The sequence below is a fragment of the Eleutherodactylus coqui genome, chromosome 11, assembly GCF_035609145.1.
Source record: "Eleutherodactylus coqui strain aEleCoq1 chromosome 11, aEleCoq1.hap1, whole genome shotgun sequence".
Taxonomy (NCBI): domain Eukaryota; kingdom Metazoa; phylum Chordata; class Amphibia; order Anura; family Eleutherodactylidae; genus Eleutherodactylus; species Eleutherodactylus coqui.
This window is the reverse complement of record NC_089847.1, coordinates 113468652-113495577: the sequence shown is the minus strand read 5'-3', so window position 1 is coordinate 113495577 and position 26926 is coordinate 113468652. Positions and strand designations below refer to the sequence as shown.

Below are 26926 nucleotides of genomic sequence, written 5' to 3'. Positions count from 1 at the left end.
CACAGAGACAACTTGAAGCTTCTGGACCCCAATGCAAAACCTGTAACAGGGCCCCCAACTATAATGCTTTATTCATAGTACTGGGCTCCCTATATGGAGAAGAGAGGCCTTATGGGCCCCCTAAGGCTCCTGGGCCCGGGTGCAACCGCATCCCCTGCACCCTCTATAGCTACACCCCTGCATGGCAGAACCTCCAAGCGTGGGACACACTTTGTAACTACTCTCTGCTCTATTTAACAACCAGTTTTATAAAGTAGACAAGCTCTTTAACATCCAGGATACAATTAAACTTAAAATGTCAAAATGTTTTAGGACACATCCAAAAAAAAAATAACTACTGTACATTTTTTTTTTATTTTCTGCATTTCAAGAACCTACTTTTGTACGTTGAGGTCTTCAAAATATGACTTCATGGAAATGTTACTTCATCGGTAGACTAAACGTATAACAACACGGGGTAAATAATCTGGGATGACCTGTAACCAAACATGCTTGGAGTCGTCCAGATGAGCCTGTTTAAAAACGGTAGATGTACGGTTGGGTATCGGCTCTCGACCGTCTGTTATCCTTCGGTTCGGTCTAACAATGTGAAAAACAACACGGGTGGCAACGGGTTGTCCTATTTGCTCACTTTTTCTCTTGCATGCATGTGAAACTGTTAAGATTAAAGTTTGTGATGCGACTAGGAAGATATATTGTCCGGAGTCGTATTTTGTCACTAAATGACCAAGATGTCGGACATTATTTATTGATCTAACCAGATGATTCAGTTATTATTATATGTGAATATTTAGAAAATATAGTTCTTGCACCCGCAAGAATAGTAAGCAAAGTACATTGCAAAATGAAAAGCACTGTATATATTCTATGATAAAAAATCTAATAAAGATTGACTTTCCACGTAACTGGAGGATTATCCCATGTGAGGTGTCTGCTAACATGGATGGACGTTACAAGCTCGGATCTCCTTCTTGTCCTTACAGCTGGTGAACTGAGAGCTTTTGAATCTCTTCTTCACTGTCATGAACCTCTCCTGAATGCCACCACCACAATACTTGGTGCATTCTGTCCATGTTGTCCATGGCTTCATTTTGCAAACTGAAAAGAAAAGTATTGGTGTTACTATTTCAGTCATTCAGATGATCGGGGGTGCAGAAGTAGCAGTCGTTATCTGATGAGCGAACCCAAAGGCTCTTTTGTTACAAGTGACTACAGTAATATTATAAATGGCACATGATGAAGGCCCGGCTATGGATTTGGGGCTCAGGAGATTAACATACGTTTATGTCCTGGCTGGCTGGTAGTTAATGCAACAATATGCAAATGTATGTCCAGTAGCTGAGCCGCTCCATCCTGGTGACTGACAGCCGACCTCCCGCTGCAATGAGCACAACTATGTCTGATGTTACCTCCTTGCATGCTTCAATCAGTGTGGATCAAGCCATGTAAAGGGTTCACAGAGGGGGCCTGTTATCGCTATTGTAAGCGATAATGCATTGCAGTACTGAAGTACTGCTATGCATGATCAGAGCAAACAAAGCTTTTCTGGTTCAAATCCCCTACAGATATATAAAAATGTACAAAAATAAATAGTAAAATAAAACACATAAAAGAACAGTAATAAAACTACCCTTTTTTGTGCACTTTCCCCTCTCTGTATAAAAAAATAAACAAAAGCCACACATATTTGATGTCATTGCATCTGTAATGATCTGTACAATAAATTGAACTCACTATTAATCCTGCATAACAAGAACTGTAAAAAAAAAAAGGAACCGGAACCAAAATGCTTATTTTGGTAATTTTGCCTACCGGAAAAACGCAATAAAAGTGATTAAAAAAATCTGTATGTATCCCAAAATGCTACTAATAGAAATTACAGCTAGTTATGCAAAAAAACAAGCCCTCAGAGAGTTCGATCAATGGGAAAATGAAACAGTTATGTGACTTTGAATTTCAAACACAGGGTTTTTATTATGCTAAAGTGGAAAAACCTAAAAAATATATTTTTTGTAAGCTCATAATTTTTTTGCCCCCAGAAAAAAATGTATGATTAGCGCTGTAAAAAATGGCTAATGATGGATGGAAAAATAAAAAAGTTATGGCTTTTGAAAAGTGGAGATAAAAATCCCCCAAATTGTCGTTGCTTCAGGTCTAAAATAGGCTGTGTCATTAACCCTTTCCAATTCAATTTTGTATTCAGGGTTTCCTAAAAGGCTTTTTCCTTTTGCTGTTATACAACGGTGCAATCTGCTGGCTAAAGCCAGTGTGTGTGTGCCAGAGAGGTTCCAACAGCAGAGTGGCTGGCAATAGACAGTAAGAATACCCTGTTGGACGCCTTCTGACATTGGAGCTGTACAAGCTTCAATCAGAACGTAGGAAGACGTCAGACAGCGGACTGGAAGGGGTTAAGTGGTTAAAATTACTATTTCTGGGTGGTGATGAGTTGCAGCATGGTTGCAAAGCCGAAGCTACAAAAACTCTTGACAGTCAGCAGGCAATGCTCCTTAATTGTCCAAAACACAGATACCCGTCTATGAAGTCAATATACAGTACTATTGGAACAATTCTCTAATATTGTCTTTAAAAGCTTTTCCAAGACTTACTATTGATGGCACATCCTTAGGGTAATCGGTATCGGTTCAATCCTTGGTAATCAGGCCAATAGAAAGAATAAAGGGGGTGCGGCACACCGTTCATTGTTTGCTCAGGCACACTGGCTGCAGTGTATGGGTGGCTGTGCCTGGTACTAACATTGAGTCCACATCTAGCTAATGAGACTAAGTTGCAGTACTAGGTATAGCCAAACCAGCATGTAGATTATGGCACTGAGACTGGGTAAGCAATGAAGGAAGCCTAGTTGCTGTTCGCAGTTGCTGTAAGCAAAACAGGTCAGAAAAGAGTCCCTGAGCCACTAACAGCCCCATAAGTCTAACATTTGGGACAAATGAGTAAAACCACCTGGACAACATTCTCGTATACCTGGATACTGTTCACCATCTGCTTCTTCATTCGTCCTCTCGCTTCTCCTTTTCTCTCGGGCATCTTTAAGACGTCTCTTTTCAGCCCCGTTATTTTTTTGGCACTTTCGAACTCTGCATTTCTTACGCTGTACAGTTTCTGGACAGAGGCCTCCTCCAAACTGTGGCTCCAGTGTGATCATTCTTGTTCGGATCATATGTCCTTTCCCACATGACTTGTTACATTCTGACCAGTGAGACCACTCAGTCAGCTCACAGTTAATGGCTGGAAAGAAAAATATCATATAAAGGCTATGAACAGCTTGGGGGGTAGGGGGCAATTTAAATGCATGTTTTTTGGGCTGACAATCACTTTTACAATAAACTTTCATTAAAAATGTTACACTGTTTGTCTTCTTCAGTCTGTATGTAGACACTGCTGTCTGAGTCTCAGTAGTAGATGTGTCAGTGTGCTGGACTGGTGGTTTTGTTCCCCCTGCTCTCTCCTCTCCTGCACCTTCTTATTAGCTAATTTATAACAAAAGTGAAGTTTATCTAAATGGGCCAAAAGATTGAAAGATCAGCAGTCATTTTGCAGAAAGTACTAATAGGCACTAATTGCTATTAGTACTTTATCAGCTTCATTTGCATGCAAATGAGCTTCTGGAAGCTGTTGCAGATCTCAGCAGGAGGTCTGAGCTCTGTATTTAGCTCCTTTGTTCAGCCAAGGGCTGCTAAAAGAGAACAATGTAATCTCTAGCTCCTGGTGGAGAATTCAGCACCATGGACAGCAGACAAAGCCTGCAGTCCTGCTTAAAAGCTGTTCTGGCAGCAGGGCTGACAGCTGAGAACAGCTGATACAAAGTTAACAGCTGTAATCAGCTCTCCCTGGGCAGACCACAGTGTGCAGTCCTGCTTATCAGTTGTCCTGCTGAATGATGGTTTTCAGGCAGAACTGAAAATGATCGTTCGGCAGAACAGTGAAAGATGGGCACATTTGGACACAATGATTATCGCTCGAAAGATGCCTTTTGAGCGAATTTTGCATGATAATCATTGTGTCTAAATGGGCCTTATGTTGTGGTCATAAATTAGCTGATAGAAATGTCAAGGGAGGGGAGATAAGGGCTGAAAATTAAAGCCCATTTAGACACAAAGATGATCGCTCAAAAGATGGCTTTTGAGTGATCATTTTGCATAATCTACTAATTGGCACAAATGCTTATTAGTACCAATTAGTAGTGTGTGAGCCGCAGGGAGCTGAATTTATTTAGACCACCCGTTGTTCTCTGAATAAACTCCTTTTGTTAGGGCTGACAGCTGAAACAATGCAATCTGCTGTTATCAGAGGTCCCTGGGCAGATCACAGCGTGCGGTCCATCTTATCAGATCTACTGCTGAATTACGGATTTCAAGCCGAATTGATATCCATCGTTTGGCAGAAAACTGAAAGATGGGCACATTTACACGTAACGATTCGCTGAAAAGATGGCTTTTAAGCAAATTTTGTGTGATAATCGTTGTGTCTAAATGGCCCTTATGGGTGCTCTTACACGTGATGTTTTATCATTCGCATTAGTGAACAATGTTCGCTCGTGCAGCCTGTATATACAGGCAGATAAAACGTTTGCTTGCTAAATCGTTCAATCATTCGCATTCACTGTACTAGTGAATGTGATTGACTGAACGATTGGTATTTAAAAGTAAACAGTTAGCGACCGAGCCAACAAGGATTTTTATGCTTGCATGAAATGAACGATAAGTGAATGAATTACCGCTCATCATTTGATCATTGGCTGCGCTTATGCTGAACGATTATCATTCAAATTCGAATGATCCACTGATTTTCTTTGATCGATAATCGCTCTGTTAGGCTGGGGTACTGGGACCTGTAGTTGTATTGGTTTCCAGGAGCACTTTTCCACAAGTGTGGGATGATTGAGCTGGCTAAGTGTGCAGTTCTCCAGCCAGCCAATCACCACTGGTCTGCTGCACATAAATACCAGCCCCTCTGGCTAGAGGGTGCTGGCTTCCTCATTACCCTCTCAGTACCCTTGGTTTTGCATCTATGTATATTTTTTCTGTAGGTGTGAACAGCGACGTTTCTGTGTGTCTGTGTGAAGGGCCAGACATGAGGTGAACAGTCCTGTCCTTTGCGGTATTCATTTCCTTGTGTCCAGTTCTTCTTGCATCGTTTTCCATTTAGAATGGGCCAGGTCCTTAAGTTCCAGTGTTGGGCCATCCCTATTGGGATGATCGCCTTGCCTGCAGGCAGGATTCGTGGGGCAAGTTGTCTTGTGGGAGCAGGAACCCACGAGACAATGAGGACGCTTGTTTCAGGCTCCTGGACTTAAGTATATTGGCCAAACTACGAACCAATACCTCATAGTACTGTAGCAATTCCATCTGTTTAGGTATGCTGAGTAAGAGTTTGGGGTGTTTGACTGTCGTTGCGTCATGTCTGCTAACGAGTCCCATTTATTGTTCTCTAGTTCACATGTGTTTGAACGTGACACGTTCCATCTAAAGGCACCTTAAGCTGGCAGTCCAGCCTCAGTGACAGATCTCCTAGGGAAACCTAGACTGCAGTGTGCACATACAGTGATATCTAGAAGCTGCAGAAGATAAACAGTGCAACATTTTTAATCAAACCCTATTGCAGAAATGATTGTCAACCCAAAGAAATGCATTTAAGTTAAAAAAATAAGTTCTGCCCCCCACCTCCCCCCAAAGGTGTCCACAGCTCTAAGTACTGACTAGGGAATTGTCACAGGTAAAGAGAACATGTAACACAGAACGAACTTTTCAGATCCTGATCACTAAAAAGTCCTATTAACTTTTACTAAGCACCATTAATAAGTATTGTATGCTTAAGGGGGTGGTCCTGTTATAAACTACCGATGGCTTATTGGCGGAATAGGCTATCAATAATAGACTGACGGGAATCTGCCACTCGGAATCCTGACAATCTACTATTGATAACTTATCCTGCTCATAGCCCATCTATAGTTTACAACTGAACAACCCCTTTAATAACAGTGTTATTACCAAATAGTCAGTGATCAAGAAAATTGGAATCAGTATCTAGGGCAGCCAGACTAGAAAATGGCATTTTCGCAGCATAGCTGGCCAATATCTTTTCACAGCATTTAATAAAAGCTATATTTTAGGAGAAAGTATTTTTCGTTGAGGTACGTAGGTCCTCGGATGAGGTTAGATACAGTAGTGAATGTAGTTGTGCAATGATTACGTCTATCAGGTGCCCTGACTTTAAGGAGGTTGTCCTCAAAATAGATTTTGGTGGTATTTTCTACGACGTTCCTCCAACTATTGTGACCCCAACCCCAATATAGACAGCGTACCATTGCTCCATTGACTAAAGGCGACTTGGGGTGTGCCACTCTCCCAATGATTAGTCCACCAGTAACACATTATTTATAACCCATTTTAGGGATACCGATAACCCCTTTAAGCAGATTATACATAACAAATTCTAATATTGCAATCAGTTGTGATAAAATGAGAAACTTAATATGGTGCCAGCTTATTAATATTAGATATTTTTACACCTTGTTCTTAAATCTGCAATGTTAAACAGTTAATTGATGGGCCTTTAGCATGCCCTTTAAATATTTGCCTGGGGCTGCTTCGATTCATTGAGGATTTTGAATGTGGCTCTTTAATATCCCTTCAGATGTCCAATGCTATGGCTGAATATAAGATATTTGCACACTGAACTGGAGCTTCAATGGGTCTAATGGGCGAAGCAGTAATTTCATCAGTAGGTCTATGACATATGTAGCGGTGGTGACATTGTATACATATTTACACAATTTGCACCATTTGCAAAGCTTTCCTCTGTCCCTTTTGTACGTACGGCATTCCGGGAGCATGCACTTTTCTACTTGTTTCAGCTCTTCGTTGCAGTCTCCCAGTTCAGCCGGTGACTTTAACATCCTTTGTCGTGTTCTGGCTCCCTTGCCGCATGTCACGCTGCAGTCACTCCATTCAGACCATGGTGATAGCATGCATGGGATAGTATCTGTGGGTACAGCAAGAATATAAAGTACATCTGTCCCTGCACACGGAGGGGGGAGGCATTTTGCTAGGTCAACTGTTATAAAAGAAACACTCTGGGCAAAATGAAAAAAAAAATGCAACTGTGCTATTTTAGGGGGGGTTTATTTATAAGGCGTTCATAATACAGCAAAAATGACAAGTGCATTTTATTCTACAAGTCATTACAATTATGGTACATTCACACAGTTTTTATGTATTAAGACTTTTAATCCCTTAACACCACAGGTGTACATTTACTTTCCAGGTATGTGGGGGTAATACAGAGTAGGATCGCGAGCTGAGCCCCCTCCATATAAGGCGGGTGTGGACTGTCATAGGAGACACCTGTCTGCAACAGCCATGGTCAGCACTAATTCTGATCGCGGTTGTTAACCCTCTAAATGTCCAGATTGTTGTTTGGGGGTCCTGAATGGACCCCCGTGATGCGATCATGCGGTGCCGTTCAGTTGCTATTGCACCCGTTTTAAGGCCTCCAGGACTGCCATGAATAAATGCCTATGAAAGCGTGCCTGTGGCACACCATCATAAATTGCAGTATGATGTAATACTGTGGTATTACATTACACTGTATGAGTGATCCAGTGATTGCAAGTTCATGTCCCCCATGGGTACTAAAACAATAAGTTAAAAAAAGGTTTTTTAATTATTGGAAAAAATAAAGTAAAAGTTAAAAAAAACAAAACTTTTCCCCATATTAATAGTGTAAAATAAAAATAAAGGTGTATTTGGTAAAAGTCAGATCTATCAAAGTAACACATTATTTATCCCACATGGTGAACAGCGTCTGGAAAAAAAATAATGCCAGAATTGCCCATTTTTGGTCATGCCGTCTCCAAGAGAACATTTCATAAATCAAAAAGTCACATAAACTCCAAAATAGTACCAATAGAAACTACAGGACATCCTGCAAAAAAGGAGCCCTCACACAACTATATTGATGGAAAAATAAGTTGATCAACTATTATTGATCTATCCTTTCTCTCGCCCCGCTCTGGGGATCCCCAAGGGATATCCCCATAGTGCAGAGAGAGTGGGTGGGGCTAGAGAGAGGAGTGGGGCTATAGGGCTTCTCACAGGGATTCCCCATAACAAAGATAGATGGGTGGGGCTAGGGGGCAGATCCCTCCAGATCCGCCCTTTTCTCCCACACTCTCGGGAAAGTCCTGTAACCTTGCCCCCTTTCTACCAGTTATAGGGAAATCCCTTGGGGAGAGAGGTGGAGGAAGTCCCCTACTGCCCCCTGCTGCTTGGGAATTGCCCAGCAGCGGGGCTGGAGGAATTCCCAGCTGCTTACTGTAAACATTTTTATCTTACATTTATTTTACTCATGTTTATGGTTTTTTTCATTGGTGTTTTTAGCCCTATTTTTTCTATTTCCTTATAACACTTTTTTCTCTGTCTATACTCATTTCACATGAAATTGCACCCTCATATTTGTATCTGTAAAAAAATGCCCCTCCCCCTCCCTTTTATTCTTATCACATGTTTTTACATAGTGTGTCCTCACCAAATATTGAGGAAGGGGTGCCATAGCCCCGAAACGTGTCTACTTATGCTGGTTTCAATAAAACAGATAAGTTGAACTCATGTCTTGTGTTTCTTTAAGACGATCAAACCTATGCCCATTTTTTTGTAAGCCGACACAAGGCTTTGAATATGGCCGCGTTGACAAGGCCTTATAGTACTACTCAGATCTCATCCAATGAATTTGTCAATAATAGGATAAGGATTTTGGTGCTCAACCTTTAATCAAAGAAGTGTCATCGTTGTATGGATTTCTATATTCCTAATGAACTATCCTGCCAACTTGAATCATACATCATTCTGTATAACCCGAGGATAATGGGCCATTTTAGTGTCTTTTCATAAGCTAGTGATAATTATTTACTGAGGTTTGTAAAGAGCACTATGCAAAATGTTGTGATGAATCGTACTGAGATCACTCAACTGGTCCGAAAGAAGATACAAAAGAACAGTCAATGGTCTATGAATCATTATTCCAGATATTAAGACAGTTGAGGAAAACCTACAGAGAGAAGATGTTCGTCGGGGCATCTCCCGAATGGCTTCCTATGAACAGGAGTACATTTAAAGAGAGGCCGTGACTTGGCTCATTAGAGCATAATACGTGTTTGAAAATAGATTTCCATTCTTGTATTTACTAAAAAGGTCTTGGCTTGTGCTTTGATTGCTTTATAGTCAGTGGCATACATACAAGAAAGGGGTCTAATAGCAAAGATCAAATGCCGAGGTTTACCAAACAGGATATAATATTTTTTTCATTTTGTGTTTTTCTCCCATATAACCCTCGAGCCTGTAAGGGAGTGAATTAACCCTTTCCAATCCAATTTGTATCCTGGTTTTCCTAGGGGGCTTACTCTTTTTCTGTCTTTATACGACGGCGCTATCTGCTGGCTAAAGCCAGTACTGCATGAGGTGACAAGTTGGATAGGCTCCGACAACAGAGAGGCTGGCAATATACAGTAAGAGAACCCCGATGGACGTCTTCCAACATCGGAGCTGTACAGCCTTAAATCATAATGTCTTCAGATGTCAGACAGAGGATTGGAAAGGGTAAAGACACCCAAGGGCAGGTCAATAGTATGTTCAAATGTGTATTAAAACGGTTTGTTCTTCTGAAAATATATGTTTGCCATTGCATTCAAATTTGTTCAACTCTCATTGCAAATTAGACTTGCCGAATTCACAAGCTTTCATCTGTTTGTAATAAAACAATCAAACAAGAACAATTTAAATAGCTGAACGCAACTAATATAACAAGCGGTTTCTCCAAATTCAACACAAAATGCCACTTTTACTGACTGCAGTCTTAGAATTATTCACCCCCTCCATGAGAAGTGTCTTTCGTATTAGTAGAGCACATTTGCTGTTATGACTTGCCACAAATCTGATGCATAGCTAGACATCAGCTTCAGAGCATCCTTGAAGAATCTTCGCTAGAGATGAGCGAGTAGTGCCTTAGTCGAGTATCTGCCCGCTCATGTCTAAAGATTCGGGGGCCGGCGGGGGCGGGGGGCAGGAAGCGGCGGGGGAGAGCAGGGAGGAACGGAGGGGAGATCCCTCTCTCCCTCTCGCTCCCCCCTGCTCACCGCCGCAACTCACCTGTCACCCGCGCCGGCAGCCGAATCTTTAGACACGAGCGGGCAGATACTCGACTAAGGCACTACTCGCTCGAGTAGTTAGCCTTAGCGAGAATACTTGCTCATCTCTAATCTTCGCCCATTCCTTATGGACAATGGCCTTTAGGTCACTCACTAATATTCTTGGGTTTGCATGCTGTAACCACCTTCTTCAAATCCACCACAGATGGCCATTCCAGCATCTTTCAGGACTTCTTCTGAAACCAAGCCTTGGCAGACTGAAGTATTCTTGGGACCATTGTCCTGTTGGTAGATGGAATGTTGCCCAAGCTTCAGCTTCCTCACAGAAAGCATAAGGTTTTCTCCTTGGATTTCCTGATACATGGTTGAATCAACCTTGCCCTCCACATACTGTAAGTTTCCAGTGCCAGAAGAAGCAAACCAGTCCCAGAGCATCACCGAGCCACCGGCATGTTTCAGTGTACGTAAGGTGTTTATTTTAGTGTATGCTTAATTCTTTCCACATACATACCACTGATCCATAGGCCCAAAAAGTTGCGGTCTTGTTTCCTCGCTCCACAGAACAGAATCCCATAACTTATTCATATGGCTTTCAGCGTATTCAAATTATTTGTCTTGTGTTTTTGGGTCAATAGATATGTACTTTACATCTTGGAGTTTGGGCATGAAGACCTTTAGTGTTTAGTAGGCGCCTTATTGTGCAAGCAGAAACCTCAATGCCTGCTGCCACCAAATCATGTTGCAGGTCTTTTGCAGTCACTGTAAGGTTTCTGACCACCTGTCTCCGCAGGAATCTTGTGGCAGCCGGTGATAGCTTCCTCTTTCTGCCACATCCAAGTAGTGTAGCCAGTGTTCCTCTAACTTTGAACTTGCAAACTATACTTCCAACAGTATCTCTATGAGCATTCAGTGCCTTTCTATCTTTTGTACCCTTTCCCTTGTTTGTACAAGGCAATGACCTCTTCTCTTAACTTTTTGAACACTCTCTTGACTTAGCTTTATTTCTATCATACAATCAAACGTCAGTCAACAAGACCCTTGCCAGTCCAGGTATTTGATGTGTTTTATCTCCAACACACCAAGTGCAACTAATGAAGTCTTTGATTAGTTGCATCAGGTGTGCTTGAGCCAACACCTGATTTGCAAAGTATTCTATTGCAGGAGATGAATAATTCTGAGACTCCAGTAGTCATGAAAATTCACATTTTGTGTTAAATTTATATTATATTACTTGTGTTGTGCTATTTAAATTGTTCTTAATTGATCTTTTTTTTCAAAACAGCTGAAAATTTGTAAATTTGGCAAATAAACCTAAATTGCAATGGGGGTTGAATACTTTTATTGGAAAGCACATTGGTATCGGGCAGGTAGCATCCAAATGCATGGAAAGTAAGGGCCTAGTTGTTAGAGCCGGGGGTCATCTGGCTGTGCAGCTATACAAAATAATGGTCTTATTGCGACCTGGTATGATTTCGACTCAAGTAACTTTGGCCAGGGTTTAGTCATTGTGGTTGTTCCAAAGATACCACCGCTGGCCATTGTTCTTTTTACCAGCTTTGTATTTCAAAGACTGTTCCCTTACTTTTGGGGCCATGTTCTCCCGTATAAGCAACCGGTAAAGACTGCATTTAAAGCTGCCAGACCTCTGTTCATTCAGTTGTGTGGCACCCTGCAACTAGCCGGTGAACCGCCCGGCTTACAGGCTATTTCTTTACCACCCTTGTTTGCTAGCAACGCATTTCCTCTCTAGAGAGGTGTCATATATGTTTGACAAGGGGGATTCGACCAACCATGGCTGGCCCCGTTCTCTCCCAAGGCTCCACAGCAGCCACATTGGTCTGTCCCTATAGTTTCCATGCCTTTGTTAACAGTTTTAATAAAGTCATCATAGTATGTAGCGCTCCCTGCTTCTGGATAAATGTGGTGGTAAAATGGTATATTACTTACGACACTCAGGCATCATACACTTTTCCACTTCAGAAGTCTCAGCTTTGCACATGGATCCATCTGCTGGCGTCATCTTAATCATCCTGTGCCGCTTTTTCATCCCCATACCACAGGTGGCGCTGCATTCCTCCCACTCTCCCCATTCTGTCACGATACAGCTGCTTGGCTCTATGTTTTGAATGATATACAGCAAAGAATTATCAGCTTTTTATTATTATATCTATGATATGTCAGGATGTGGAACACATTTTCCAATCTAAGGTACAATCAAAACAGTTTATCTATAGGGATTGTTTTGAATCGTGATATACATCATTCTGATTGGCATTCAACTAAATCGAAAATTCACCATTGAGTAGTAGTTGAGTAGCTTGAAAATACACTGCATTAACTATCTTAGACTCCTGAGTTACAGCCTATGTGATAGTTCAGAGCTGCAGTCATAATTCCTAATCTTCAGAGCTGAAATCTCCCAGCCTACATTGCTGATTCACGGCCTGGACACAGTTTTCTCTGGTGAGGAGTATAGTTTTTACCACAAGTACTGTAATCTGTTGTAGGAAAAAAAGAAGTCCATCCCATTTCATTACAAAAGTTCAGATAAGCTAGTGGAGATGTGGCTGTCATCAGGCTTGTTGACTGATTCTAATGGCAACCAGCAGAATTACGAGTGCAGCTCTGCACAATAATACCTAATAGGATTTCTATTCTAAGGAACAACTTTTGAATAGCATATGATGTAAATTGACATACCGCATTCCTCATTAACTATACACTTCTCTATTTCTTCTGTTGGAACTTTACAAATAGAGCCATCTTCTGGAAACTGCTTTACATATCGCTCCCTGGATCTCATTCCCATTCCACAAGTGGCACTGCAAGGGGACCACATGATCCACTCGGACATCATACATGTGGACCCATCTGAGAGAAAGCAAAACCACACTGAAAACCATAGCAAATTAGCATTTTTGACTTTAGTTAGGAAAACAATTAGAAGCTCATGTGTTCCAATACAAAAACTGGTATGCAAATGGCAGATGGTACAATACCCCGGTAGCACCACCAGTTAGAAGGTAGTTTTTCTACAAGTCAATAGCCAACCTTGTAACAGGCCTTGTAACATGTCTGGGAATGTAAGCTAAAACCAGAGCCTTCTCCATAAGGAAAAGATAGCCATGTAGCAGCAGAGGTTGTCTGGGTGAGGGGCCGGTGATGTGAGTCAGGAAGGGTAAAGTTTATCCTTGTAGAGACCACTTTGTAGGCATTAGGAGACTTAAAATACCATGCAATACCCCTTTGGGAAATTTGGAATGCTGATGGGAGATGTTACTAAGTGCCTCAAAAGCGCCAACTATTGGAAGGTATCTTTCCTACAAGACAATGTCAGAACTTTTAACAGGCCTTATACCATGACTGGGAATATAAGCCAAAATCAAAATCTTCTCCAGAAGAATGGTCATCTTTTCCTTCTAGAGAAGACTCTGGTTTTAGCTTATATTCCCAGTCATGCTATAAGGTGTAATAAAAGGTCAGATATTAGGGAAACTACCATAAACTACCATATACCAAATAGGCAGCACTACCGAAGCATTGTAACATCTGCCATTTGCATAACAGATGACCAAGAGCAGCATAACTTGGCTTTTTACTGCACCTAACACCTATTAAGTTGTCGCCACAAGGAGAAGCTGTGCTCCTCCTGATACAAAATCTGTAGCAGGACCTCTAGCTATAAGGCATTATTAAAATCTCTGATCTTCTCATATGGAGTAGAAGGATCTTTTGGGCTCAAGGCTTTAGGGCTTAATTGCAATGACCACCTTTGTACCCTCTATAGTTGGGCCACTGTGTTTAGTGTCTCTTATCTACGAGTCTGCATCTCAATGACATGTCAGAAGGTGTCTGAAGCTGAACCTTCACTTCTGAGATAATATTGGTGGGTCAATTCAAAGATGTCCCGTCTTCTATCAGGTCGATGGAGTTGCCATTGACTTTGAATTCCCCCATTCCCCATCGACTTCATTAAAGAGAAAAAAAGAGAACTAGGATCTTGGTGCAAGCAACTAAATAAGGCCTCAGTCACACGGGTGCATCGGCGCCCGTGTTACTGCAGGAAGGAGACGGACGTACCTGAAGACGGACGTCTCTCTGCAGCGCCGGAGGAAAGAATATGTGATCGGCTTCATTGCCGGTCATGTGTTCTTTCATCAGCGCTGGAGAGAGACGGCCATCTTCAGGTACGGCTGTCTTCTAACTGTCAGTCACACGGGCGCATTGGCGCTGGTGTGCGGGTGCCAATGCGCCCGTGTGATTGAGCCCTAATAGTGGACTTGAAAATGGTGAGTAGTGAAGAACTTTATTTGACACCAGCACATAACATGTTTTGAGGCAGCATAGCCCTTTTCTCCAATAGCTGGAATTTATCGCAGAAGGAATTTCATGATAGGATGTCAAATGCGATGAAATACAATAAAAGTCAGGGACCTGGTGTTACCATTAGTGTTCAGCAAAAACACAGTCCTCAGATGGTAGCTTTGCTTGTGTTGCCTCGAAACACGTTATGTGTGGGCATCAAAGAAAGTTCTTCACTAATCACTATTCTCAAATCCACTATCCTTTTGTGGTTCGCACCAAGATCCTCTCTTCTATGTACTTGGCACCAGTATAATCTACTGGCTCTGTATTATCACTTGCACGGCAGCACCATTTGTCTCCAATCCCTCACAGTTCTTCCACTCCAGAAGCTCTGCCCACCCATACAGGTTTTTGTGTGTTCACTATTAACTTCGTTGGCATAGGCGCAGACATCCACCAATGATGTATTCTAATGTGTTTCAATAATATATCAGAAGATGTCTTAAATTAAAGCTTCGTTTTAATAAGGCATTGAAATGTTTGAAGATTCACCACAAAAATTGAAATAATATTGTTTCATAGTTACTAGTAGTTTAAAGGATTGCCGGCTTACAAAGTCACGTTTTAAAATTAGAGCCAAATGACTTAAAAAAACAAAAACAAATGGTACCTACCTATCCTCAGCCCCGACAATCCATTCAGCCCCATGATCCTCCCAGTCTCTTTGACAGGGTAAGTCAGGTGACCACTGCTTGCCGATCAGAAGCTGCAACGTCACTGTTCTGTACTCTTGGCATTGTATCACCCAGGATGTGAGAGCAGATACCAAAAGAATTGGCAGTGATGCTGTGGCATCTGATTGGGTAGGCATTAGTCACCTGATTTCCGCTGTCAACAGAGACCGGGAGAATCGTATGGCTGCAGCACTGGATCGCTGGAGCTGAGGATTAGTACATACCATTTGTTGTATTGCTTAAAGTAATTTAGCTCTAACTATAAAATGTGACTTTATAACTGGACAACCCTTTAAATCAACTCAACCTTTCATTGGGCCTATTTGCCCTCCAAATTACCATCATCGCTGCATCCTGGTCCCATACAAGGTTCGAAGTCCTGTGTGTCTGGACAAGGAACGCTGAGGTCCAGCTGTGCTTTAAGCATACGCTGTCTCATTCTTTTGCCTTTCTCACAGGTTGCAGAACTGCAAGCGGACCAAGGAGACCAGTTGGAATAGATGCAAGTCTCAGGGGTGTCATCTAAAAGACAAAAAAGTCAAGAACATTATGGCACCATTCAGATAGCTCCAACTTTAGGTGACACTAAATCTCTGATACGTTTTGCAAGTATAAAGTTTGGGAATATCATAATCTGCATGTAGGGGGCACTATCATGCAAGAACTTTCACCAATGAAACTTTTGGTGTACCTGGATATGTAGAAGTGTTTCAAATTCAATAATGGATTGAGGATAAAATAAAAAAGAAATCTTGTTATTTGTATAGGGCCAACTTCTTCCGCAGCACTTTCAGGAAATTTATGGATTACCCCCCACCAAGCTGGGTAATCCGACCTCAGAAGGATGGAGGGCTGAGTCAACCTTGAGCCGGGTAACTGAACCATGCAGGGATTGAACTCACAACCTTCAGGTCATGAGCGAGAGCTTAGGACTGCATTCCTGCTGCTTTAACACTCTGCACCACATGAGGCTCTGGTGTTATGGAAACTACTGTTAACAGGAGTTATGTCATGCTGTGGACAGTGGGTGTGATAGAAATACATGGAGATACAACAATAACCGGGGCACCACACAGAGACAATTCAAAGACAGTATAAATTAGCTTGACTTCTCTTTTATTTAGCATAAATCCAGCAAACATGACGCGTTTCGAGGCACAAGACTCTTCCTCAGTAACTGCGAGAGGGAACACAACTACAGCAGGTGGCCACGATTAGTTGTGTGCACTAATTTTTTATCTCCCTATCAATTAATGATAGGACCGCCCACTGGACTCCTAAGCAAAGAATGAGCAGAGATTTACATAAATAGATTGGTTTTACAGATTTTTTTTCAGTAAAAACCATATATCGATCTTGTCAGCTCCTCCTGCTCTATAATATGGCGCCTGACGATTGCACTGAATTTTCGACATGCGAGAAGCCCTTTAAGAACCAGCCATTAGAATACAAGCTAATGGATTCTAGACCTTAGGCTCTTCAAATATATAGTATTGCCATAAACCCCTCCTGGTACCTGGTCCATCATAAACACATGTATTATTTAAATGCCTCCAATCGTATAATTGAATGTACACCTTAGCTCCTGACACTCTGCTGACTTATCCCTCGGAAACCTTGCATTGCCCACCGAGTAAGAGCTACAATGAATATATTGAGGTAATTTAAGTCAACAGCAGATAGAGAAGAAAAATACCTGGTGAGGGCGGCACAATGCATTCTGATAAATCACTTCACAATCCCCAAAAAGGAAAAATCCATCAAGTGTCATTTCCTTGCCTTTTGTGTGCCCTGCTGAGCTTGATAAATGAACCCTTTAATCATACATCTTGCAGATCTTTGGAGAACCACTTGAGGGCAGTGACTGGCAAACGCAGAAGTCATTTTTCCTTCCCTCTTTTGTAGTGGCAGCGCCGATGAGTGATTGCGAGTAAAAAAGCGGCGGTATGATTTTAAGGCAAACAAAGCGTTCTTTTCTTTCTTTTTTTTTGCATAATCGCAATCAATTCTTGTCGTTGTCTTTCTCCGGAATCAGAGCTCCTGGCTGACTTGTTTTATTTTAACCATTAGAGATGTGGCAATGCTTATAGGGGCCGCAGCTAGATTGGCGCATTTATCTTGCGTGCAACTTTGGAAGACAGATTCAATGTTCCCAGCAGCAAGAGGAATATATCACGAGTAGATGTATGCAGAATACCGCTTAGCGGGAAGACAAGGGGGCTGATGGGATGTTCTGTTTGTAATATGGAAAGTGTGAAGCAGCCTGGAAGGGATGTAGGTGACACTCGAGGACGGGCAGCGAGGGCTTATTCACACGAGCGTGATTGGGTTGCATTCGGAAAAAAACGTATGCAACAAAACGGACAGAACGTTGACTTTGAATGGGCTGGTTGCATCCACAAACGAGGCTAGTGTGTACAACAGTTTTTTCTTAAGGTCGGTTTCAAATGGACGCATTTGCGCAGACGATACGCAGACAATAGAGATTATTGATTTTAATGGGTTTATACACATTTACGTATTTTGCGTGCAAAAAAAAAAAAAAAAAGAACTAATGGTCCCCATAGAAGTCAATGATGGGTGCACCATTGTGCGGAGGTTGAATGGCCCAAGAAAGGGGGGAAAAAAACGTTGATTTTTTCTAGAGCGTCTTGCACGCTCTAGAACGCATCGGAGTATAACTGCGCACTGGATAGGCACTAAATCGTGCACTGAAAAGCGCGAGTTCGCGGGGAAATTGATAACACTGGGGACTAATAGGGTTGCACAGCCTGTTCAGTCACACCCGCACCGACTGGTACGGTCCCAGCAGCAAAGAAAAGTACAGCAAAATGCGCCGATAGCGAAAGTGCTCCCTTGACAGCGCAATTACATCACGCTATCGCGAATGTATCTACGCCTGCGCTCATCTGCAGGAGCCCTCAGGGCGCCTTCAGACAAACGTGTATGCGTGCACATAGAATAGAACCCCATGTTTTCAATGGCTTCATCTCACTGTTCTTTTTCTCGTGCGCAATAAAAAAACACAATATGCTCTATTTATGTGCGCATTTGTGTACCAACGGCGCCCATAGCAGTCTACGGGGGTGCGTATAGGCTCATGTATATGCGAGCAGGTATGCACAAAACACAGCACCCAGGAACACCCGCATTTAAGTTGGCTTAATAGGCCCTCGCCTATGTCAATGAGCAGTGCCTGCGCCAATGCGCACAGTATTTGGACAGGCAGTCGCGCAAAAAAGACCCTTTTCACTGAGCAAGTGCGTTGCGCAGGAGCGAGCGTTTTTACGCTTATGCTCTTCTGAAGCCACCCTCAGTAAATTTTCCCCATAGCGTTCTCGGGAAGGAGGGGGGGGATATGCCCCTTGTGATGCTGCCACCGGTCCCATTCAAAACAATGGGTGATGTCATGTGAGGGCACGCCCAAAGACAGGGCATGCCGTGATTTGTTTCCCGCATCGCTCATGTTTATCACCCCATTCAAAAGAAATCTTGCACTATTTTCTCGCCCGTGTGAAGCTGCCCTAAGAGTGTATGTATTTTTCGCATGCCACAGCGCAACATATTTGAGCTATATACGGTAGTACTTTACTGCATGTCCATTTACGTGCGGCAGACGAACACTCCCCAATTTAAATGGCTTAGTTAGCCTAATGAGTTACAGATGTGTGCTTTTTTTCCAGAGAATTGCGCCGCGTATTGCATGCCCCTGATAGACTTCTATGGGGACCATTGGAACGCAAATGCGCAGAAAGATATAGCAACTGCGATTTTTTTTTTGCATACGCAAGAAATGCCCATGGAAAAATCGGGATATGTGTACAAACCCACTGACATCAATGGGTTCTAATGTCTGTGTATTACACACGTAAAACACGCGCAAATACTCCTGTATGAAAACTCGCTTCACATAGATGTATGAGCAACCGCGCACGCCTTAGTGCAACGTATATGTGCTGTAAATGAGTCTTTTTTGCACTTGTATCGGTGTACTTTATCACACTCTTTGCGCCCGCAGGGCATGTTCATTTGCCTACGGCAGACACACACACCCTGATTTAAATGGGTCCTAATGAGTTTCAGATGTGTTCTTTTTCTTGCAGAAATGGGCATCTCTTTGCGTACTGCATGTGCATTTGCGAACCTCCCATAGACTTCTATGTAGCCCTTTGGTGCATAAATGTCTGCTACATTTTTGGGAGTATCACATCTTGTATCCAAACTAGATACGGTACAACAGGGTACTAGAGCCTCCATGCCCACCCATATTGCATCTTGTATCCAAGCTAGAGGCGGTACAACAGGTTACTAGAGCCCCCATGCCCCCCTGTATCACATCTTGTATCCAAGCTAGAGGAGGTACAACAGGGTAATAGAGCCTCCATGCCCATCCGTATCACATCTTGTATCCAAGCTAGAGGCGGTACAACAGGTTACTAGAGCCCCCATGCCCCCCTGTATCACATCTTGTATCCAAGCTAGAGATGGTACAACAGGGTACTAGAGCCTCCATGCCCGCCTGTATCACATCTTGTATCCAAGCTAGAGGCGGTACAACAGGGTACTAGAGCCTCCATGCCTGTCTGTATCACATCTTGTATCCAAGCTAGAGGCGGTACAACAGGGTACTAGAGCCTCCATGCCCACCCGTATCATATCTTGTATCCAAGCTAGAGCTGGTACAACAGGGTACTAGAGCCTCCATGCCCACCCGTATCACATCTTGTATCCAAGCTAGAGGCGGTACAACAAGGTACTAGAGCCTCCATGTCCACCCATATCACGTTTTGTATCCAAGCTAGAGGCGGTACAACAGGGTACAAGAGCCTCCATGCCCCCCCGTATCACATCTTGTATCCAAGCTAGAGGCAGTACAACAGGGTACTAGAGCCTCCATGCCCGCCTGTATCACATCTTGTATCCAAGCTAGAGGCGGTACAACAGGGTACTAGAGCCTCCATGCCCACCCGTATCACATCTTGTATCCAAGCTAGAGGTGGTACAACAGGGTACTAGAGCCTCTATACAAGGGGTCGGTTCTCCACAATTAGTAATCCTTTTGCTCTGATATTGTTATCACTTGTATAAACGTTACAATCACAGAGAACGTTTCATCCGTCTCTGACGACTTCTAGGGGAGGAATTGCTTTACAACGAGCTGTCATCTTTTTTCTGAAGTAAACCCTAATTTTGATAGCCTCTCTGGGTCTTGTAGTCCGCCTATTTTATTTATTAATTTAGCTGCCCATCTTTGAACCCGCTCACGCCGAGTCACAATCCACATCTTACATTTTCAATGAGGATCTGCAGCAGATTTAACCCTTCAATTTAAGGACTTCTTCAGGTTGACAACAAATACGTTCGCCCCTACAGAGCGTATTTACGCATCAGCCTGTCTGTTTCTTTTTTACAGTCAAACTTTGCGCTCTTGCACATAAAGATAAACCTCAGAATGATAGATCCGGCCCGTCTGATCTCACACATAAACAAGCACGGCTTATTTCCTTCTCACGCTTAGTGAAAGTAAAACCATTACAACCAATGGCTTCGTTTTCTCATGTTTTGCGCTTGTGATCTTCAGCCCACAATCTGCTCCGAAATCATCATCTAAAGGAGCACTGAGGGCTGAAATCAGCCGTGGATCTGCGTAAAAAATGTACCAAATACTGCGGGTTTTTATATAAATTTGCCACAACATTTGCTTCATGTGAACGTTCCCTTATACTCCGTCTACAACCTGAGTGAGCGGAATGCGAGTGCCAGCTTCAGTGAAAATAGACTGACACCTGCTATACGGCATGGCACCAATGTGACTTTTATTACATACTTTGCCATTATAAGGCCGGCTTCACAAGGGCGTCAGCGCATTAATGAGCACATTCGCGTAATGGGCATTGCATTTTTACACCAGCCCGGCCGCGCTTTACTGTACTTTTTGTGAGTGCAAATTGTCTGCAGAAAAAAAAATGCCCCCGCGCTGCCATTGATTACAAATGACAAGTGGTTTAGGCTGCATTCACACGAACGTATATCGGCTCGGTTTTCACGCCGAGCCGATATACGTTGTCCTCATCTGCAGGGGGGGGGGGGAGGATGGAAGAGCCAGGAGCAGGAACTGAGCTCCCGCCCCCTCTCTGCCTCCTCTCCACCCCTCTGCACTATTTGCAATGAAAGGAGGCAGGACGGGGTGCGGCTAAATTCCGCAAATTAGCCCCGCCCCGTCCCGCCTCTCCTCATTGCAAAAAGTGCAGAGGGGCGGAGAGGAGGCAGAGAGGGGGCGGGAGCTCAGTTCCTGCTCCTGGCTCTTCCATCCTCCCCCCCCCCTGCACATGAGGACGACGTATATCGGCTCGGCGTGAAAACCGAGCCGATATACGTTCGTGTGAATCCAGCCTTAAACAGCTAAATATGTGCTATTCTGATGAACTAAATAAATCTGGTATCTTTATGATCACATCAACCCCGGACTCACTTATTGTGATATTCATCCCACATAGTGAACACCGCAGAAGAATAAAGAGATCAGATTATTTATACCGCCGGGAAAATAAATCCCCAAAAACATTGGAGGAATTTGAGGTTTTCCATCCTTCCCAAAGACTAAATAAAACTTATACAATACATTATCTCCACCCCAAAATGGTGCCATTACAAATACAACCTGTCCCACAAACAGCCCCTCAGTCAGCGAGGTCAACGACAAAATATAACAGCAAAGGCTCCTGAAATGGGATGAAAACGTTTAAAAACTCGTTGGTTATTAAGACCTGAAACAGTTTGGTCATTAAATGGTTAAAACATGGAGCCCATCCAAGTATTCCTGCGCCCCTATACACTTCATATACCCCAGTGACAATGGGATCACTTAGAGCAGACCCCAGTGAGCCTGAAGTGAAATATGGGCATCACTGCCAACCCAGATATACCAGGCATACCATCTTAGCCTCAGTCTCCCATTTATTTTTAACATTACACCATTGGGGAACCCAACCATGAATTTATGTGCCCATCTACACCCCAGATGCCCCTCATGATGCCCACAGTACAATGTATATGGCAGCAGAGTAGGTACATGCAGGACCTGCAGGTCCCGCATGGCATGTGCCAGGCAGCCTCTATGATGTCACCAGCCAACTGCCGCTCACTTTCCAACCGTCGACTGCCGTGTGTGGAAGATTGTTGGATTGCTCTGCGGGATTTCTACGGGATTACATCCAGTGGAAAGAACGAAGAGAATAAAAAGAGAGAAAAAGATGGAGAGGAAGGGAGAAGTGAAGAGGAAGAGAGGAGACAGCCTGGATAAAGACCCCAGGAAGAAGAGGAGGAGGGCAGATGAGGAGCCAAGAGCAGGTAGGGAGCGTCCTTCATGGGGACATTTACTGCCTATAAAGTGGTTGTAGATGTGTTTATGGTAAATGCCCCCATATAACCAGTGTGTACGTCCACTTTATACATTGTAGGGGGGGGGGGGGGTGATGGGGGGGTCCTAGTGTGATAGTTGGCTAGATGGTCCTTATGTACATTACAGCGCAGTCAGTCAGTTAATCACAGTGCGGTATTGATTTTACAAGAGCAGAATACAAAATGTAAGCTGCGCTGTGATTGGTTGTTGGGGGCAGCAACGACCATTTTTCTTTTAGACCGTTTCCTAAATCTCCCCAATATTATACGGGTCGTTATGGTTTGGGTGATGCCATATTTTGGGGAATCACTCAGCAGGCCGCAGACAAGAAATAGCGCCATTCTGAAATTTTCTAGAGACTCATCTCATGTTCTCTGCTCGTCTTCTTACATTTCTTCCACATGGTATTCCTTATTCTCTCCCTTCAGGACCCAGCACCCCCGCCGTTACACCCAGGTCCAGCGCCCGACTCACCATCAGAGGGTTCAGGTTCCATCAGGTACTGGGCAGGGGCAGCTTCGGCAAGGTAAGTTTTACACTTCTATTTTTCTTCTTAATCAGATGTAAAGTCTTAGTCGTAGTGTTAGGCCCCTTTAACACGGGCGATAGCGATATTGCCGCTAGAAAATCGCAGTGATATCGCAGCCGTGTTCTGTGCGATATTGCTGCGTTTTGTCACGGCGATATTGTGACTAGCTGGTTTTGTATTGTATAGTTTTTTTTAATGTAGCTAGGGCTTATTTTAGGGACAGACAGTAGGACTTCCTACTGTAAAAATTGCATCGGACCGCACGAAAAACGCGATTTTGTGCAATGCAATGCAACACAAAGGAAGGCTTAATAGGGACACATGGGCTACAAAAAATGGCATATGGTGGCAATATTCAGCATGCCACTATTTTATTTTCTTACAATGTAGCAACTACAAAGCATCACTAATGTGAAGGAACCCATTGGAAAGCAGGGGCTTCACATACATGCGCTTTGTAGTGCTATTGCATCACAAAAAAATTGCGTGATTTTGTCGCCCTGTGAAAGCGGACAAAAAAACGCTCGTCTGACCTCAACCTTATAGTGAAAATATTTAGTACATTCCCCACCATTACCAATTATAGTGTGGGGGATGGTATACAGTAATGTTTTGTAAATCATATATCAGGGATTTTGAAGAATCGAAATGCTTATTTTGCATTTTTTCCTTAGGTCGTCCTGGCATCAGTCCGTCGCCGAAGCATCTTCAAGGCCATCAAGATGATCAACAAGGAGGAGGACAACAAAGAAGAGCTTCAGCGAGAGAGAAGACTACTTCTGGCAGCCAGAGATTGCCCGTTCCTGTGTCATCTCAGTGCCACGCTACAGTCTGAGGATCACGTCTACTTCGTCATGGAGTACCTGTCCGGCGGCAGCCTGCAGACCCTGATTACCGTATCGGGTAAACTGAACCGTCCCACTACACAGTGAGTAACCAGTTCTGGGGTACGGCGGGCGGATCGGTGATGTTAGAGGTAAGATGACATTGTGCAGCAGTTATCCAGAATGATCACCATTGATACTAAACACTTTCCTCTCTTCATCAGGTTCATCACAGCGGAGCTGATCTGCGGCCTCCAGTTTCTCCACCGGCGTGGCATCGTGCATCGGCAAGAGGAACAGGATTGATATTCTCATTGTTTTCCATGAGCTGTCAGGTTCTGCGGCTTAGCTTTATGCACTTGAATGAGGCTGAGCAGCAGTACCAGGTACAGCCATGGACAGGAGAGGCGCTGTTTCTAAAAAGGATTTTCTTTTCATTGCAGAGACATCAAGCCAGACAACATCATGCTGGACAGAGATGGGCACATCCGAATTATCGACCTGGGTCTGGCGCAAGACGGTCTGACTGCGTCCAGCAAGATCCGCGGAGTGGAAGGAACAACCCGCTACATGGCCCCAGAGATGATCCTGAAGCAAGCCTACAACGTAGCAGTGGACTGGTGGAGTATGGGCATCGTTGTGTCCAGAATGGCAACCGGACATTCACCATTTTTTGATGGCCAACAGCTACACATCGTCCGGCAGTCGATCACCACTGACAAGCCGAACTTTCCACCGTGGCTGGATGCCGACCTGAGAGATCTCATCAAGAAGCTGCTACAGAAGGATCCGGAGAGGCGCCTGGGACTGACCGGAAACATCAGGAGCCACCCGTTTTTCGGAGACGTGTGCTGGGAGGAACTGGAGCAGAGGAGAATAGTGCCACCATTTAAACCTTTCCCCGTAAGTGAAGACTTACTGAATGTTATATTTCCATGCCAAGTGTCTAGAAGAGGAGAAAATATTATATACTTCTATTATATCTCTGGTTATTTCTTCCTCTTGTAGCTTGCTGTAGGTACCGGCCACCTGGATTTGCCAGAAGATGCGCCAGCTCAGCACCCTGTGTCCAACTTCTCATTTCTGGCACCTAGTTGGACACAGTAGGATGGACCAGCGCCTTCTGTCCTGCAGCCCGTGCCTCCTGTGCCCACCGCCTGTGTGAATCTTCGGACCTCTAGGATGACTTCAAGACCTTGGTGATTCTTCAAGACATCAGGGATTCACCACTCTACTATCAAGACAGAACTCACCGGCGGCGCCCGCGACATCGGATGGAGATGAGGCGAGTATCTGCATGGGCATTTGATCCAGGGACTAATTTCCAATTCCATATTCGGAGTCAGGAAGGAATGTTTTTCCCCTTATATCAGGACAAATTGGCAGATGTGTTAAAGGGGTTTTTTCTTTCCTTCCTCTGGATCAATACAACTGCCCCGTTCCCTTCCCCCGATTCGGCCACTTCCCAAATATTTGGTCACCTTCTTGTTACAAATGACATTGATTCGGGGACGGTTCTGGCTGCCGTGCGCGGAGTCGGGAAGGAGTTTTTCCTCATCTGAAGCTGAATTAGCAGACGCTCAATGAGGTTTTTTCGCCTTCCCCTGGATTAGTTTATTACAATTACTGATCCAGGGAACTTGTCTGACTGCCCTCAGTGGAGTCGGGAAGGAGTTTTTCCCCTTATTGGGGTTTTTTCGCCTTCCCCTGAATCAGTGAACGTCAATGGATCTAACATATCCTTGGCTTTTATTTAAAATATTCATCAAATCATCCTCATTAATAAAATTGTAAAATCAATAAAATTCTCTATTTTCACCCGAATATCATTGTGTGTCTGGTTTATTCTTCTCCTGCTGCTTGTATTATTTGGGTTTTCTGGTCTCGTTGCATGTAATACAGAGCAGCAGACTCGGAAGGGTCAATGAGGGAATGGGGGGACAGTGCACAGTGCGCTCCCTCTGTGACATCATCAGACTCTTGCGATGTAATCGCAGAGAGCCCAACGGGTTGCCATGGCAACAGGATGCCAGATACAGGTATCCTGCATTGCCAGTGCCCATGATCCCTATAACAAGCTTTATAATAGCGATCATAGGTGCTATGGTGCAAGTCCCCTACATGGACACACATAGTGTAAAAAAAAAAGATCAAAACCGTGTCAAAATTAAAAAAAAGTAAAAAAAAAACAATTGTTTTGTGCTTTTTGCCCTATTAGTATACATTTTTTTTAATTAAAACCCCACATATTTATTTGTGCTTTGTGATTTTTGTGCGATGCATTTTTAACATTAGAAAGTACCATTGACATTCGCATAAAAAACGCATTGTTAACACAAGTAGGTAGGAGGCCTTAAGGGGTTAAAATGTCAGTTAACTCCTTTAATGTAACAGTAACACTGAGACGCCAGTGTCGTCCTTCTGCCTGAAGCGAGACACACAAACTCATTTTTGGGTACGTTCATATGCTAACGATTTGCCGCAGATTTTGGAGCAGATCTGCAGCCGATTTCACCTTTCCAATTTGAATTCAGTTAAAAGGTTGAAATCTGCTGCAGATCTGCAACAAAATCTGTCACGCGTGAAGGCAGCCTTAAGGCGCGGCTCCCACATAGCGTATTCCCGATGGAAATCTCGCGGTTTGGCCGCCGGGAAAGCGCTGGTTTTGGAGCAGCTTGGCGGCATTTTTTTCTGTTGTGGCTGGCGCTCCCATAGAGGGGAGCATAGCTGCAATGAAAAAAAAAAGAATGTTCATGCTGCGGCCAGGGAATCCGCGCCGCAACGATGACTTTTGCCGGCTTTGCAAAATTTTCACAAATCTCGTCCACATGGCTGGCTAATCCCGGGATTAGCGGCTGCAGGCGGATTTGCCGTGGTGCAATTCCGGATGGAATTTCCGCGGCAATTCCGCCCTCTGTGAACCCAGCCTAAAAGTGTATTGCTGCCTTTGCACTTAATACATGACTCAGA

At 43.6% G+C, this 26926-nt stretch overlaps 1 protein-coding gene across 3 annotated transcripts in view; it reads right to left on the bottom strand.

Annotated features, from left to right (window-relative positions):
• Positions 1–26926, bottom strand: part of SPON1 (spondin 1) — a 535993-nt gene that overhangs the window by 178330 nt on the left and 330737 nt on the right. Inside the window, exons 11-16 of one of the 3 annotated variants that reach the window (XM_066583267.1) lie at positions 15541–15723; positions 12863–13033; positions 12110–12277; positions 6838–7002; positions 2983–3246; positions 336–1098 (exon numbers count right to left, since the gene is read on the bottom strand). The exons of the other annotated variants lie outside the window; for them this stretch is intronic. Coding sequence (XP_066439364.1) covers positions 935–1098; positions 2983–3246; positions 6838–7002; positions 12110–12277; positions 12863–13033; positions 15541–15723 — 1115 coding nt within the window. The 3' untranslated portion in view covers positions 336–934. Of the gene's footprint in view, positions 1–335; positions 1099–2982; positions 3247–6837; positions 7003–12109; positions 12278–12862; positions 13034–15540; positions 15724–26926 lie in introns of those variants that run through there. 3 annotated transcript variants of the gene reach the window in all.